This window comes from Meleagris gallopavo, chromosome 12 (genome assembly GCF_000146605.3).
Source record: "Meleagris gallopavo isolate NT-WF06-2002-E0010 breed Aviagen turkey brand Nicholas breeding stock chromosome 12, Turkey_5.1, whole genome shotgun sequence".
Taxonomy (NCBI): domain Eukaryota; kingdom Metazoa; phylum Chordata; class Aves; order Galliformes; family Phasianidae; genus Meleagris; species Meleagris gallopavo.
In genome coordinates this window covers 13,255,815-13,273,632 of record NC_015022.2, presented here as the reverse complement: position 1 = coordinate 13,273,632, position 17,818 = coordinate 13,255,815, and the positions used below count along the sequence as shown (strand labels likewise).

At 41.5% G+C, this 17,818-nt stretch overlaps 1 protein-coding gene across 4 annotated transcripts in view; it reads left to right on the top strand.

Moving 5' to 3' along the window:
- AKAP13 (A-kinase anchoring protein 13) overlaps positions 1 to 17,818 on the top strand; it is a 172,430-nt gene that overhangs the window by 118,653 nt on the left and 35,959 nt on the right. For 3 of the 4 annotated variants that reach the window (XM_031555334.1, XM_031555333.1, XM_019619516.2), the window contains 6 exons: positions 871 to 1,007; positions 6,653 to 7,023; positions 9,844 to 9,897; positions 13,231 to 13,293; positions 15,484 to 15,667; positions 16,663 to 16,771. In XM_031555334.1, coding sequence (XP_031411194.1) covers positions 871 to 1,007; positions 6,653 to 7,023; positions 9,844 to 9,897; positions 13,231 to 13,293; positions 15,484 to 15,667; positions 16,663 to 16,771 — 918 coding nt within the window. The remainder of the gene's footprint in view (positions 1 to 870; positions 1,008 to 6,652; positions 7,024 to 9,843; positions 9,898 to 13,230; positions 13,294 to 15,483; positions 15,668 to 16,662; positions 16,772 to 17,818) is intronic. The other variant, XM_019619517.2, reaches the window with a different exon arrangement.

Here is a 17,818-nt window from a genome sequence, read left to right as displayed (position 1 = left end):
CTTTTTTTTCTCTTAAATACTAATAATCAGCAAGTATTCTTAACTGGGAGAAAAGAATGTTCAGTTGATGCCAAAATTGACATTAATACCTCTGCCTGCAGGCTGAAAAAAGTGAAATGATATATTGGCATTATGGATGCAGGCACATAGCCCTTAAGGTTTTTGGAAGGAATGGACTTTCTCAATGGCTGGGTGCATTTCTGTGCTGCTCATCACCCCGCTACAAACAGCTGGAAGTATTTGAAATGGAAGGAAGAGATGCGATATGCTTAGATTTAAATGTCAGCAGCTACAAAAGCTTGTGAAATTGAAATAAGTGCCCAATTTTTGAATCTTTAAAAAGTAAAACTTGTCATAGAAGCCTCACTGTTACTTTTCCAGTGGGAAATATAGAAGAAGCAATCAACTAATGGACTGATGAGCATTTCAAAAGCACCTTGGCATTTAAATGTTAGAGGAAATTAATTGTTTTTAATTGAGAAAGTTAATATTGTTGACTTAGATGTTTACTGAATATAAATCTAATTTGGCAGTCGCTGCAGTCAATAAGAAAAATAATATCCTGTTATGCTCAGTGTGAGGTACTGACATGTAGCGTATCAGTTTATTTATATGCTCACGTCTGTTTAATGCAGAGTTGTCTATGCAATGTACTTCAGTGGTGCATTCCTAGCCTTCAGAAAAATGAGTTTTTAACTCTTGAATAAATTAATATTTTTTGTTTTGTTTTGTTTTTAAGAGGTGAACTCAATTTATAAAGCTGTGCTTGCTGTTGATTTAAACTCTTGAATTGACCGAGTGTATATGAGTTGGAGGTTTGAATGCTACAGAAAACATCAGGCCATAAGTTTTTCTGCTTTGCTCCCACAGAGTGTGAGAACTTCTTGGAGGATGGGCTGAGCAGCGTCTGTGCCTCATCACAGGGTGTCCTTAAAAGAGAGTCTGGCAGCGAGTCTGACTTCTTCTCCTTGCCTGGTGATGGGATGGAAGATCTTGTCTTTGGAAAGGTAGGAAAGTCTGACTGGGATACGGGTAAGAAAAGTTTCAAGGCCTGATTCTATAAATTCATACTGCAACCTTATTGTTTTGGTTTTGCTGGTGAGATAGAGACCTGGAAGTGATTGTCTTGGAATGGCATAGATGGGAAGGAGCCGGTCCCCTCTTCAGATGCAGCAGTTCGAGGGGTGCATTTACTTACACTGTGCAACCCCCTGATGTTGAAAATAGATGAAAGCAATTGTGACTGCACAAAAGTAAATCAGACATTAAACAGTTGAAAAAGCGGATTTTCTTGTAAGGTCGTTAACGACTGCATGGATGATATGGAAGCCATCTTTAACTAGTGTAACAGAGAGCTTTCTCCAGCAATCATAACCTCTGCACTGACACATTCAGAATCATATACTGTAATTCTCAGAAGAACAAGTGTTTTTCTTTAAATTCAGTGTGACTCCCTTAATAGGAAGGAAACACTCATTCCAAATAGTTAAGGTCAATTCCAGGGAATAGCTTTGTTTCCAGGGCAACATACCTCTAATGCCTTTTTGCGTGCAAGCTGAAGGAAAATGTTTTCAAGTTTGTTTAAAATCAACAACAGAAGTCATTACTAACCTTAGTCATCTCTGTGCCCTTTGTGTTGCTCATGGATGAGAAGAGGAGGGAGGAGTGGGTGAAACCTGAGATACAGAACCAATCTCCTGAGCAGAGAATGCCTCACTTCAGCACTGCCCTTCCGCCATCTGTATCGGGGCTGCCCAAAAATATTCAGGGGACAGTTGGCTTTTGCCTTTTAAAAACCATCTTGCAATTGATACTTCTGTGCTCCTTGCCGTAAGTAGATGATGAGAAAGCACACAGCAGGTGGTGCAGAATGGACACAAGCCTCCGTTGATCAGCCACCATGTTGGTCACAGTCTGCTTTGGTTCTGCATGGCTTTAACCAGCTCAAACCTACCTCCTCAAGCAGATGCAGTTCTTGTTCTGAGAAACTAAATTTTTAGAGTAGGTTTCACACTTGCTTGCAGAGAAATATATTTAATGAAACAAAATTCTGCTTGGTTAAATCAAATCAGATGATGGTGAATATTTTCCAGCGGGACGGGAAACACCACAGTCTGGGCTAAGTGATCTCATGTGCTATAAATGAACAGTAAAGTCATTCTTAATGCATGTGGCAGGGCACAGAGGCTCACCAGCCTCACCCTTTCCCATCTTACTCTCAGAGCTGGGGGACCCTGGATTCTGAGAATATAAAGCTGTTTGGCAGAGCAGAAGACTGTCTTCAATTTGCTTGTGTAGAACGAATTACAACAGCAGACTTTGTCATTTGAGCCTCATTTAATGGTTGTGTGGGGATGCGTGGGAGAATAGTACTGTGAGAACACAGTACATTTTATAACGTACAGAGCTTTAGCTTTTTCCCTTTCTTTTATGTGGAAAGTTTGCTTCTCCAAATGTACGAAGCGAAAATTAAGGATAGGTAGGGCAAAGTAATGGCAGTGCCACAGGGAAAAGAAAGGTGGCGGGGAAGTGAATCTTCAATTGTCGATAAAAAAAGGGTAGAGTGAGGAAATTTTCTTTGTAGAAAAGGAAACCTCTTCTTAATTTGGCAGCTTGTGCATTGTTCTCATCATTTGGTGGATTGCAGGCTTCGTCTAGAAATGGTTAAAGTTCAAAAGGTTTTTAAGTTTATTTTAGGAAGTCATTCAAAGCTAATCACAGCCCCAGTCAGTTGGTTTATTTGTCTCTACTTTGCTGACTAACTCAATTCTCCATCTCCTTTCTCCAGATTAGTCTGAATACCTTTTCTAAAGTTACAGTTATTTACATAAGGACTCATTGGGTGTTGTGGGCTTGTTCCTTAGGTCAGCCTTTCTTCTAGGCTACTGAGTACAGCCAGTGGAAATGCCAAGATTTAAGTGTTTTTAATAACTATTAATATTATTGTTGGATTAAATCTTTTCTTTTCTGGAAAATACTGTAAGATATACTTATTGATTGTACTCAATTTGTTACAACTATATTAAGTACTGCAATTTGCTTATTTAATTGAGAAGTTCTATCTCAAACCTTTCAGTATCATTACTGCTATTGTTATTATTGGTTCTGTTCTTGTTTTCCCTTTGTATGGAGTACCAGGTGATCTTTTATCTATTCGAGTTTTGTCTTTTTTTTATTGTACAAGCCGCTCCTCTCTTAACTGCTAAATACATTAAAGAAATGTTGAAGGAATGAGCTACTGTCTGTCCAGGGTCTTTGGGACGCTTCCATAAAGATAAGTTGAAATCCATGGTTTTTTAAGCCCTGGTTCTAACCCCAGACCATGAAAAATTAGGGTCTGTGGAGGCGTGAAATCTGCAGGTGCTCTGGAGTGTCCCTGATGTGATCTGTGGGCTCTCATCGCCGCCTCCTCACTGTCTCCTTTTTTCTCTCAAAGTGACGCATGCTGAGCTGCATAGCATCAACTCCTGGATTGAGAAAGCTGTAGCATTAGAACCTGACCTGTTTTTTTTTTTTTTTCAGACCAAATAGGCCGTTGCAGAAATCCAAAAATCATGTCCAACATGAGGTCTCAGTTATTTATTTATTTGTTTGACGTCAGTGCTTCATTCCCACGTCCTCGTCATCTTCCTCTTCCTTCTCGATCTCTACCCAGCCGTCTGGGCAGACTTTGCAATACTTTCCTTCTTGGATGATTAATGCTGCATGAGGTCATTTCTCACAGTCATCTGGCAACATCCTGGGGCGTAGCCCATTCGCTTTGCTCATCTTAACTTTTAACCTGCCACTGAAATTCAGTGTTACTTGGAACTCTCTCAAGGCACCCCTTGGCAGATGGTTCACCTGCAAGGGACTTGGGAAGTCAGGGACCTGCAGCTCATTGTCAGAGAAAGGAGTTGAAGCTTAATGTTTAGTTTCTGCCTCTGTTTTGAGTTGATCAAGGAAGCACACAAATCCATAAATCTCTTTTGCATTTATTTTCCTGGAGTTACTGTATCAACATTAATGCCTTTGTCACGTGGCAGATCAGAGAACAGAGTAAGTTTGTCTCTCAATGTTTTGCTTGTTGTCATCAAGAAAATAAGAAAGAACATTAAATTTCAATTCTCAGGACCTCTGATAGATGAAGGGTTGTAGTTGAAGTTCTCTTGCAGCCCCGTACCATCCATTCTATCATCCCTACCCAGGAAGGACGTATGTTCTTTCCCAAAAAACTCTCTTGTTAGGTTTTACCTCTTGGTTTGTTTTTTTTTTCCTTGTTTCTCACTAAATACTGTTTGACAGCAACGAATGTGTCCATTAGCATATCCGCAAACACATCAATCTTATTGTCATAATTGCAGGTTGAATGCATTGAGGTGCAATGCAGCAAGCCTAACTTGAGGAAATTTAATATTTCTTTAATGCTTTCTTATTCTTTTAGGAAAAGCATTAGAAAACCATTTCCATTCTGCAAAGAGGGTGTTTTCTGACTCAAATAGGATTAAACAGCAATGCCTATTTACTGACACACAGCCAGCTAGCTAATGTTTGGCAGAGCTGCTACAATACAGATTTTCCTTAGGTGTGTCTGCCACATGTGGCATTTTCCAGACAGAGTCCTGGTCCTTCATATTCACTATTTTCATTTGTTTCAAAAAACGGAACAGAAGACATTGTTTAAGTGAAGACAGAAGAGTTTTTATAGTAAATGCATGGGCCACAAGTTCAAGGAAAGTGTTTATTGTGCTCTGTACTCTGTTGGATCCTCAAGGTAAAACTCCAACTGGGCAAATATATTGTGCAGTTTCAATCCTGTTTCTGAGCTGTGAGAGAAATCCTAAATCTTCCTTGATGGAGAAGCAGTTTTTGTTCTGCATTTTCAACTAGAACAGTATTATTTTTCATCCAGGAAATAAAAAATCTTTTTACTCTGGGGCAAAGATATCCTTCTATGTTTTAATGTTCTGCAGTATTTTCACCAAATTTGCATCCACGTTTAATGTTTCCAAACTGTCCCATCGTTCCACTGCACAGCTGGCATGTTGTCATCCCTCCTGCTGTGCTGCCCTGATGTCTTAGCAGTATCTTCTGTGTCTCAGGAAGGCAAAGCAGGCTGTTTTCTGTACCGAAGGAGTGTTATCCACACAATGACTGCTTAATTTGTCAGGATTTAAGCTAAGCTCTCATTCTGAATCATACAAATGTCAGATAATCTTGAACAATGCCAAACATGATCAAAAACTTTGCAGGGTATGCCTTTCCATTCTCTCTTGCTATAACCTATACTTCCTATTTAAATGTGTCAAATCCAATAATTTAAATTTATGGTAAATTTTCTATAATTTACATAAATTCATGGCTAATGTTTGATGTTCTTTACCAATGCAATGTATGCCTCTGGGTGTATTCCTGGTGGTCATTTAATTTTTAGTGGTGAAAGCAGGGATTGTGCTGTGCATGCTGTCTTCCTCTTTTTTTTTTTTTTTTGATGGATGAGAGGAGGAAAGTAGTGTGACAGATCTATTGACAACACCTTAGGAACATTATTGTCTACCTGTTAAACTGAAATAAGAATAAAAAATAGGCAAAAATGAAATAGGGCTTCCCTTTACATTGTGAAATGTTGGGTCAGAATGCTTTATGAACACTGCAGTGTGGTGTTTTTGTTCACTTTAACAGGAAACTTTTACCTTTTGCTGTATGCCTATGAGAAAGTAGTGCCTGGAGCATCTAACCATGCTGGGCTTGATGGGAGATGAGGATGCTGCTCATCTTCTCCCATGTGTGTTGTGGTGCCCATTGCCCTTCACAGAACAGGATGTTGTGTTCTGCTAAATAGGCTGCAGCTCCTCGAATACTCAGCTTCTGCTGACAGCCCAGCCTGCTATTTGAGGACAATTAGCTGCTGTGGCTTTGGTGAATAGTCCATTATATATGATCTGACAACTCATTTCTGCCTATTATTATTTCAAATGATACAGTGCAGGGCTCTGCAGGAGAATAAATTGAAACTTCCCACGTCAGTCTCTTGGGGCAAACACCATTTCAGACTGAAGGTGATGTCAGATACATGCTTGTGTTTTTGCCCTAGCCACGGGGAACACAGAATAATCATAGGCTCTTTCTAGGCTGTATTGTCAGCATGTGGCCTTTTGCCAAAGAGAACCAGATTGGGTTCCGCTTACTGCTTTTGGAGCAAAGTAAACCAAAAATTGCAGTATGAATGGAGGCCTGTAATAAAGTGTGGCTGATCCCATAGAACAGTATTTTTCAATTACAGTTGGGTTTGAAGAAATACTGCAAACCCTGGCATTAACTTTTTGCTTAATGGAAAGTAGCGGGGGTTGAAGAATTAAGTTTTTATTTTTGTGTCTGTTTCCTACAACTGAATAATTGTTCCTTTTTCACCACACGATGCAGCAGAACGGTGTGTTGTTGCCTTCAAGCTCTTATGGCTAAAAGCTGCAGACTGACCCCTGGTCACCCAGGAGAGACTGACATTGGTCATGGGGAGCCATGATGATCCAGTTTCATCTCTCTCCATCATTAACACCTGGGACATCTTTGGCAGCATTATGCCCCTGTGGCTGATAATAGGTTCAGCTGAAATGGCAAGAATCTGTGTGATAACACAGAGATAAAGACTCATCTTTCTTTTTCTTCCCTGCAGCAGCCTGAAGAGGAACAGTCTGCAGGAGATATCACCAGCTCCAGCTCCTCTGCCGATGACACCGTGTCCTTGGAGAGGAACTCATCCCTGGGTAGCGACACGTCCCTGCCCTTCCCACCTGCGGTGAGCTTTGCACAGCCCAAGGACAGGCGCAGCCTGGATGGGAGCTGCACGAGCATGGTGGCTGTGGAGGGAGGAGAGGGTGAACTCGCTGGCTTGGGAGAGAAGGAAGAGGAGTTGGACAGTATCACAGATGTGCCTGCTCCTTCCTCCGTCTCAAGAAACTCCATGCGGCCGCTGTCACCTTTCCGACGCCACAGCTGGGGGCCGGGAAAGAATGCCACCAATGAAACAGAAATCAATCAGAGGAGGTGAGTAGAGAGCTCCCTGATTTGCTTTGCATCCAGTCACATGGGCTTATCTGAATTTTGGACTTAGCGTGATGAAACAGAAAATTGAGGTCGCTCCTCAAAACTGTTTTACCTCTGAAGAGTGAAAACAGCCTCCTAACATATATATATATATATTTTATTAACCTTGAGGTTGAAAGTTCTTAATACTTACAGAACACTCTAGGTTTCCAGAGGACAGAAGGAAGAACTCAAAGTTTATTAGAGCAGGTGGAAATCAAAGAATCATAGAATCTTTTGAGTTAAAAGAGTCTTGTCATTTAGTCCAACTGCCCTGCAATGAACGGGAACGCCTACAGCTGATAAGGTGCTCAGAGCCCTGTTCAGCCTGACACTGAGTCTTTCCAAGGACAGGACAACCTGTGCCAGTGCCTCAGCACCCTGACTGTAAAAAAAAAAACTTACCTTAAATCCTGCCTAAATCTCCCCTCTTTTAGTTTGAAACCATTTTCCATTCTCCTATCACAACAGACCTCCAGTCTGTCCCCTTCCTTCTTAGAGCCTCTCTCTCTAGATACCCTGGGACAGATCTTAAGTTTGAAACATCACCACCTCTTTCTATAAGAGTTCTGTTAAAGGAGTAAGTGGAGTGTTAATATCATTGACTATATGAAGAGATAGAATGGGCTCTAAGGTTTAAAGAGGTATGTAGTGGAGAGCTGTGTGGTCCCTTTTGGACTCCTGGTACATTTTCAAGGAATTGGTTCTACTTGATTCTCTCATGGACAGTAAGTCCCATCAAACACATCACCATGCCTCCAGGAAAGATAATTCCTTTTCCCTTTTATTTTTCAATCCTCTATCTCAGTGGGGACGAAGATGCAGACTAAGAACATAATTGCATTTCATTCATCACCATGCCCTGTGCTGCTGGCGCTGTTTGGGCTGCAGGATGATCAAACCCATGCTGAAACTAGGGGAAGCATGGCCATTGAGTTTCATGTATTTTAATGCAGAGCAGGAATCATGGCACTGCACCCAGGCTGCCTGTACCAGCTGAGCGTCGCTGTCTGGGTGGGCAGCAGGCTTTTAAAATACACAGAGCAACACAGGATGAACGATTTCTTATTTTAATGATAATTTGCTTGCTGCTGCCACTTTTTTTTGGCTCCATTCTTCATTCCCAGGTAATATTTCAGTGGATTAGGTAATACTGATCCTTATAACTACAGAGGAGTCAGTGTCAGGTATACATGCAGGGTTATGGCAGCATGAGTCCATAAGCTCACAAGCTCATTTAGAAAGATTTGTTTTTCAGTGCAGGACCTGTTATGTAAGGATTTGTGATGGTAATAAACTGCATAGCTGGCAGTTACTGCTAACACTTAACAGATGGGGTTAAATTTTTCTGCATCAGAGTTCAGAGGCGGTTTCTGATGTGGGAAAATACACTCATTGTAAATGTAAGACAATTTCAGTAAAGGAACAGTAATTATTCTCATATGTTCCTAGATGCAGCTGCCACTACGTAAGGATATCTGTCACACAGGTCAATTAGAAAAGAAAAACTGGAAGACCTTTGCTGATAACTTGATTCCCAATTGGTTTTATGTTTTTGTTTGGAAGGAACTTGAATTACTTGTTTTTATTTTGCTTTGTTTTCTTTTATCTTTGTGTTTTTTTTTTTCATATATGGCTGCTTAGTGAGCAAAAAGAAAGACCAAGGAAGTGGAGCCCAAACAAGTGGCTTCCAGACAAGGCAGTTAAATTTGGAGTGTGTGCTTATTCATTTCTTTCACGTACTGTAGATACTTTTCCACTTAAAGAGTGGAAAGCCCTCACTGTAATTTGACTTCTGCAAACCTTTAAATTGAAACTATGTGAAGCATGAACCTTCACTAAGGTTAAAACCTGTGCTGCCCCATCCCATCCCTTGTCTGAGTTTGACTAGTTTGACTCACTAGTATAAGATGAGCTAAAAAAAGAGGGAGTTGCCACCAGACCCAGTCATGGAGCACAGCTGTACTGCACAGAGGAACACTGGCAACCAGGCAGCAGGAGGTGCCTTCTGGGTCCATCCCCCAGTCCCACCAGAAACAGTCCTGTCTCCAGCACAGAGCCTGCTAGGGTGGGATGCAAGGAGCCTACATACAAAGAAATCCCTCTTTTGTAGGATTTGGTCTTTTTCAGTATTACGTTTTCTGTTTGCAAGTGAGATGAGCGTAGAAAATTGTTCACAGAGAAGATTAGGAAAAAATTAATCGTATTAAGTAAACTGTGAAAACATGCTTATTTCCTCTCTGCACCCCCTCTGTTTGTGGATAATCCCTGTGTCTACATTTTGCTATTGAAAACACAAAGGAAGCGAACAAGGCTTCCACAAAAGGATGTTCATCCTTCAGTAATTCCTGACATTCATAGCAGATTTGAAATGCCTGTCTTTCAACAATAATGCAGTGTTTTTCACATTGGTGTCTGAGGAAAGAAATGCCTGCATTTTTTACTGATGGATGAAGCACTGCAAAACTGGAGCTCTTTTTAACCATGGCTGTTAACAGCTTCTGTCGAGTGGTTTGCCCTTACCTAAACTTAAAGCTTACCCATTGTGGGCAGCAGTTAAGTTGAACATGGTCAGTAGTTGCTAAACAGATTACCTGTAATTGGAAAATGAGATTCGAGAGGATTGAAAGAGTCTCATTGCTTTCTGCAGTACTTCTTTTTGTGTTTTCTCTGTACTTCCATTCCCTCTGTAAGTTGTCTATCTGGTAGCATTCCTTCAGCTGTCATTTGTTCATTTTATTCCATCCAAGTGTCTGACCACTGTCCATGATTCATTTTCAGTTCAATGCGAATTCTGGGGGATGGTATAAAGAAGCCTCCCATTCATAGGAGAAGGTACAAAGCCAGCTAACGTGACTAACCATTTTGTGTTTGAATGTCTACTAACTCCATATGTCACCTTAATGAACCTGGAGTCCCCACCTCTCCAAGAGCCATGCTAGAGTAGCGCATCCCGCTTGGCTGCTTTCCCTCTCCAACCTAACCCTGAGCAAAGCTCAAGCCACTCTCTCCAGAGTTCAGAGCAGTCTCAGACATAGGCTTTGGCTTGTGTCAGATTGGGATTTTTTGACAATAACCATTTACCTGCAAGCACGGGAATAACTTGTTCCTAAAGCACGAGAGCTGTGTGCCAGGACTTGCAGGAGGGGCATCTGCTGAGGAGATGCACCGAAACAACCTCAGAGTCATGGGTTACTCTGCAGGTCTGCAGCTGGTTAAATGTCATGCTGTTCTTTGAAACCACCTCCCGGACAAATAGAAAGTGTTTTTTTCTTTGCTTCCAAGGGTTTTCTGGTTTTCTTCTGCATAGCAAACTTTCAGTTCTGCATCCATACATTACTCACGCAACCTTTCAGCTGCCCATTCACATATGAAACAGGCCGCTTCATTTCTGACTCAGCGCTTGTGTGGACTGTCCATATTTATACATCTTCAGGTTCCAGAAAAAGAGATGTTTCACCACTCCCCTTCAGCAGTTTGGCCTTTTCTGATCTCCCTCCCCACGCCTTGCAGCCATTCCTCCTGCAGCAGGTTAACTGAGGACCTCCCATGACACGGCTGTGGTTACCTGACGTGCGTGTGAGACGTGTGTTTTAACAGACTACCAAATTTCCACATGTGGGAGAAATGTGAGGAGGGCCTCACCATGCATCAGCATAAATGAAGCCGCTTGAGCAGTGCTGTGCAGTTCAGGAGAGGGCTCTGACAGGAAAGGCACAAGAAAGAACGTGCTTTTTTACTTCTAAGAAGCCGCTTTATTTGCATGACGCTGCTCCGGAGGAAGCGCTCATCTTCTCAGTTTATGCAAATGAGCACCTCTTTAGCAGTCACTATTAATACTGTTACAGCTCTCTGAGAGGAGACCTTGAGTCATAATATTCTGAAACCTTGAACTTAAAGAAAATGTCTCAAACAGGCAACCCAAAATGTTTAGTCAAATCTGATAATATCCTGATGTTCTTTCATAAGCGTTCTCTGTCCTCCTTTTCTGACTTCCCAACCATTTTGGTGTTACCCTCTCTAATACCAGTTGCAGAGTGGCAGCTTGAAATTTAATTCCAGCAGATCTCACACAAGGCTATTTTCTATAATTGCACTCCTCTTCCCCAAGTCTTTTTCTGTGAAGGCTTTTTGCATGCTATGCAATGATCTTGTGCAGTTTGATGGTGTTGCCAGCAGATTGTGGGTGGTTCATCAACAAGATTATAATTCTGGAAGACTCTGCTTTCCAGAGCCCTTGCCAAAAAATCTCTATTCTTCTCTGAGATCTTGCACCACTTTCTTCCTCTTGCATGCATGCACAGCTCCTGTCCCTCCTCTCTTCTGCCTTCCTTCCCTGCAGTTTTAGCATTAGATTGTCACTATAACACGACATCATTCAGAAATAGAGGCATCTTTTAAAGTGTGCTATCTGGTGTAAACGTACACATCTTGATGAATCAAGTCATCTACTGAATTTGTAAGCAACCACGAACTTCTGACTTCTGCAAGCAAGTCAGTGAAAGGAAGTCAACGTGAGCACAGCTCCAAGGGTCCTCTTAGCCCAGCAGTCTCGTGGCCACAAGCAGGTGGCTTGGGAGAGCAAGAAAAGGGAAAGCTCTGATGATATTTTCCTTGAGATACTTGCTCAGCCTTCAGCTAGTTTCCTCTGGGTGGGTTTTACTGACCCAGCTCAGGGTTGAACATAGGTCTGAAAGTGCAGACTGAGGTTGATGGTGGAAAGGGGTTTGAGAGGTTTGCTGTGAACACACGGATGTGTTTCTTTTAAGTATTTAGCCACATCCCTCATTTATACCTCCCTCTGCCACCTGGTGTAGTTGAATAATGAAAAAGTACTTGAAATATTGATGTTTGATGGGAAGGTCTTCATAAGGAGTGCTTATGGTATTGAGCTGAGAGCTTCTAGGTAAGCACTTAGAGCTTTGGGTTGCAAAGCACAGATACTTCAGGTGTATCTTCCCCAATTAACATCCTTAATAAAGCAAGTAGCAATTATCTGAATTCCAACACTGAATATCAACCATAAATACTTCCAAAATGTTTCCAGTGTTGTACTATGTGTGGGAGCAGTGCAAGGACCTGACATGCAATGGATGCAGTCAGTGACTTTAAACACTTCTTTGTGCAATCTGAGGTTCCTGACGTTTCACAAATCATGACCCAGAGACACTCAGACTCGTGCTGCTCATTCTGTAGGCTCCTGGCTTGAATTGGAGCATGCTCTGGCCACGTCCTCTCCATGCATGGCCCGCAGGGGATGGCTGGGAGCAGGACTGGTGCAGCACTGCTTTGGCAGATCTGTGCTGATGCAAAATTTCCTTCAGACTTACGTTTCCTGGACAGCCTTTCTGGTATTTAGAGGTCTTTTATATGCCATAGCTGACAAGAAGATTGATTTCTCTGTATTTGCAAAACCTGCAATTGGCCCATGAGATTGCAGAGAAAAAATAACAAAAGCGGTATTTAAAATGACAACCAAAATATTTGCGTTCTGCATTTGCATTGCTTATGTTTTTCCTGGTGCAACTTGGGATTCTTTGGGGGTATGGGATTTGAAAGGTTTTCTAGTCAAAGCACTCCTTGAAGGACCCTGATTTGAATGAATCCCAAGTTAGCAGCAAGACGAGCTTGTTTTTCCTTCCAGCCTCTTTCACTGACTTGCTGTGCAGCTTTTAAGAATGGAACTCCCCTTTCTTATTTTTCCCAAGTGTAGCCTGAAGTTATTAATTCTTGTGTGGAGGAGACTTGTGTGATTAAATATTTGTAAGGGGCTCTTTTTCTGATCGTGGGGAGAGAGGTACCAGAAAATACTAATCATTACTAACACAATGGCTGTGTGATTACTTATGCAAAAATGACTTTGCTGTGTCTCAGCCCTGTGTTCCCAAAAGCATCTCTCCCCACCAGGAACAGTTTCTGTTGTACGCTGGCAGGGTGGGATGGGTGTGGGGGAAGCATGGGCTGCCCCGCTACCTGTTTGGTGTGTTCTCACAGCCAGAAACATACATTAGTGACTGCGTTATTTCTGAGGGCTTTTTTTTTTTTCTCTCCTGTGTTTGTTTTCATTTTAAGATATTCAGAAATGAGAGTATTTTAACACTCCCCTGTGCCGTAACAAGCCAATAATCACAGCCCTTTTCCTTTCTTTGCCTCTTTCGACGTTCCTAGTTTGAGCTGGTGTCCCTCTGGTGTGCAGTTCGCTGCCATGGGTCCTGACTTTAATTGTAGAAGGTATGGTATAAATAACTGTGCTGCAGCAGCAACCGAGTGCTGCAAAAACTGTGTTGTCAGCTTGTCGTGCATTGCCTTCTCCTCTGCTGCTCTGGCTGAAGTGTGCACGTGTCTGTTTGCTTCATCTGCTTTTTCAGCCATGAGCTGTGGTAATGGGTGTCCCGAACTGGGGTACGGGTGAAAGCGGTGGCTGCTTTCTTTTGGCTTTTGGTTGGAACTGCTCTGCTCTGTGATGATTTTAAGGCGTGTTTTTCTGCAGCCACGGTGATTGTGGTAGCCACAGAACACGTTCTATTCTATGACACTGTGTCCTGGGCACATCTCGTGAGCAGTGTAACTGCGTGCTTGTTTGCTCCCCGTATGCCGAAAGCTTCCTTCGAAGAGGCTGATCACTTTCTGTGAAAAAACAGTCCTATGGACATTTCCCAGGCACTCAAGACTCGCTCCTTCCGTAGAAGGCTTCAAGGTTGGAATTAATGCTTGTGGGTCAGATCTCTACCTGATGCCGTGCTTTAACATAACTGGAAGCCACTCTCACGGAGTTTACAGCTTCTGTTTTTCTCTGGCAGTTCTTGCTGGGTGTGGGTAGAGCTATTGAAACTCTTTTTCTGAAGACTAGATGTTGAGAAAGAAGTTAATCTGTCCTTCAAGTTACAAAATTAATTCTGTTTCATCTACATACTAACAATTACAGAACGGTATTACCAAATGATGGCTGTTTTATGGCAGTTTTGAACAGAGTTGTTTGTGTTACAACAAACTGCATTTTTTCTGTACTCTGTAATATTGTTATTGTTATCTTGGGATAGAAGAAAAAATGTTCCTGGGCCCTAAATAATTGGTGAGAAAGGGACTCATTTCTCTTTGCAGGTGTTTTAGAATTAGCTTTATGGTGCCTGCTATTGATACGCATTGTTGAATCAAAATCTTTCTAAAGCAGATTAAATTGTAAATGCCTCATCCAGCCTTCTTTCTCATTAATCAACATGAAAAAAATCTTAAAAAATCCAATAAATCTTCTTCCTCAAGGCTTATAGCATTTTTGGCTTTGACATTGCGTATTTATCAATATGGTTCTAAATGAATGCAGAAAATGAATCATTGCTATGCAAGTCTACCTGAATTTAAAGCTCCTCTGGTTGTTCAACTAATCTATGCAATCTGTAGTGTGTTTTCCCTTTCATACATTGGGGCTAGCTGTTTGTTGCACGCTTTGATGTCAATAAATTGTGTTTCTTGTGACTATTTTTTGTGGGTAGACAGAAATTGCTTTAAAAAGTAATCAACCTTTATGTTACTTGCTCGTTTGGTGTTATTCTGTATACCCAAGCTGGAGTACATACCTAAGGTATATCTTGCTTCTCACCAACAGGATTTGTGCACATGAGGTTGAACATTAGTCATTGAGGTGTGAGTCTGCAAAACGTACATATTAACCCCATATGGCAGTGGGCTTTTCAGTTTTGGCATGAGGAGCACAAGGATTAGAGGCAGAATATGAGGGCTAAGAAAGATCAGATGGAAGTAGTCACATTTTAAAAGGGAATTGTTTTGTGTGGATGAAAAGAGAGTGTATTTGCTTTATTTTCTGTAGAGGTCACCTGTCTATCAGCAGGTGCTGTCTCTACAGAGGTTGGCCAGACCTTCTATAGCTACCATCTTCTGCACACCAAAGGTTGGTGTTTTGAATATTACTGAATGATCGTGTCTAGCTCCATTGGTCAGAGCTACCTTCATCAGCAAATGATAAAGCAACATTGAGTGCCTGATGGGGAGAAAAAAACAGGAATTAAAGGAAAAACAGCTTTGGCAGAAAGACGTTGTTGGTACCAAAGCTTTGTGCAGTGGCAAGTGCTAAGTGGATACAGAGGATATGTCTGCAAAGATGAACATTACATGCAGCCCAGTGCTGATTTTGTGGCGGGATGGTGGTCCGGAACAGACAGTGTTGTGCTGTACATCTTGTGTCACACAAGGTGCTGCTGTTTCTTCTGAATATAACGTAAATATAAATCTCTCCCCTGATATTTGCACTTGTTTGTTGAGAGTAACGTGCTGAGGGATAGCATCAGCATATCTGAGTGGTTCAGCTAGCAACTGCATTCTGATTTACGCTTGAAAGTGCTATGAGCTGTTTGACACCGGTTGCTGGGAGCTCCTCAGGATTTAACCTGCCTGGTTTCTCTTCAGTTACAGCCTAGAAGGCCTTGCTGGAGACTCTGGGGAGAACAAGAAGCCCTCTGCAAACATGGAGGCTGCTTCTCTGAGCTCCAAGGACCTCCCACGGAGCGCACTCACCAGCAACCAGTGCGGCTCCCTGGTCTTGCTCACTGAAGAACTTGAGCAAGGGGAAATCAGAGACTATGACCATCAGGTAAACCTGCCCAACCATTACTGCATTTCTTGGAAAGTCTGCATCTACATTTTAAAAGTCCTTTTTCGAGGTGACAGTGAAGGCTTCTACCCTTGTATGTGTGATATAATTAGCCTTCAGTTTTAACACAGAGGAGTTCCCACTTTGTTCAGATTTGCTGCTTGGATTCTTTGGAGCAATACAGTTGGTGGATGACGTCCTAGAGTGGACAGAAATAAACCTTGTAGTAATTTATCTGTTAATATTTTAAGGTTAGCCAAAGTTTGTGTGTTTCACAGACATAAATAGAATCAGAAGACACATTATAAGCAACAGTTTAGCAAAATTTTAATTGCATGTTAATTGCATTTAGCGTGATCTCTGGAGCAGAAGCCTGTGATATTAAGGATAGATGGGCCAAAACATTGTGAGAGTCTCTGATGATTTTTATTAAATAAGCAATTATGCTCTTAAATACTTTAGATACCCGTTATTTCATAGCTTGGTTTTTCAGCCATGGTTCTTTCTGGGAACCTGCCAGAATCATTAGTCAGCCCACCTCTTTACCTCGTGGAGTCACTGCTGTCTATCAAGGGCAGTAAATGAGTCTTGCAAGTTCTGACCAGTGAGAGCTGGTGTGTGAAGGCTCTTATGTCTTCTCTTGCGTTGAGGAATGGCATTTTGGAGAAGTACAGCTAAGCATCAGGTTTCTTACCATGTTGAACCACGGTGTTGTTACAGCGAGGAGCTAGAATCACTGCAGTAATTTCTGTGGCTTGAGAACATCCACTTTCCAATAGACTGCAAGAAAAGTTAGCAGCTAGTTTCTATTCCAAAAGTAGTTAGTTGCCTTCTACTTAAAAGAAAATGTTGCATTTTAAAACAACTTGATGGTACTTGCATTTTTGGTTCTTGCATTTTTCACCTGTACCTTACACTGGGATTGTTTGAATTTCCACTGTTTGAAAGCATGAATTTCAGTAATTTGATTGTTTTTATTTTTTTCTGTTCTGCAGATCCATCAGGCACCACACCCACAAGGATTTAATTTCTGCACTTCCTCCGTTTCATCTTCACTGACCAAATCTGTGTCTTTAATGTCAATTAGTAAACCATCGCTGGACAGTGAGTAACACAATTCCCATCTTCTTCTCTCTTTTCCCATGTGTTATATCTACCAAGGCACAATTTACTAGCACTTGCTTTTCCATTTTATGTGAAATATATATTTCACTGCAGAATGGAATTGTGGGTGGAAAGCCAGAACTCATTCAGTTTAGATCCTTATTTTGTTATTCCCAATATATCTCTGCTGTTTCTGGTTATGTTGTTTTCATTTGCTTCTTTCATAATTATACTACTGCTATGAAAACTGTGATGTATTGAGTTTGTTATAAGAGAAAAAAAAAGAGAATTTTGTACCATTTCAGCATTACTTCTTTTGATGTTGAGGTAAATTCCTCTCGGGATGTTGTTTTCCTACTTTTGATTTTTTTTAAAATTGCTATGTGTCATAGTCTCCTTGGGGGAGTTTGCTGCTATTTCTTTCGTTGAGATAATTACTTGGGGGGCAGATGGGTGCCATTTATTAAATCTCAACCCTGAAGAAAATTGTAAATGTTGATTAGGGGAAATTTTTCAATTTAATTTAGCCTAATTGAAGCAATAGAAAGCACTTAATTTTGCAGCTTCACTGAATTGATTCTTTCAGCTGAAAAAGTCACTCAGAAAGCTCCAGCTGGATGTGCTTAGGAAGGGCCACGTTACACATGCTTTCATTTTATTAACCACCAGCCAGAAAACGTATTGACTTTTTACATCACATCTTGTCAGTCAGTGATGATTCCTGATCTTTTCCTCTTTATTAACGTGCTTTTTCCTTGAAGCTGTGCCATACACATCTTTTTGCTGTTGCATGCAATTAGAAGTGCAGGGCAGCAGCTTGGCCCAGGGCTCATGTGCTGTGATTAGCACAGCCCTGCTTCCCCAGCAAAACCAAACCACCACTTTTTTTCTTTTTTTTGTTGGTCAATTGGCCAGGCATCTTCCCATGCAGTCAGCAGATGGGCAAGGGTTTACATGATGGCTGCACGCCCTCAGATTAGGCATTCAGATGCATTTTGGTGCTGTGCAGCTGAGGTTAATGACAAGTTGTTAACTCAAATGGAAACA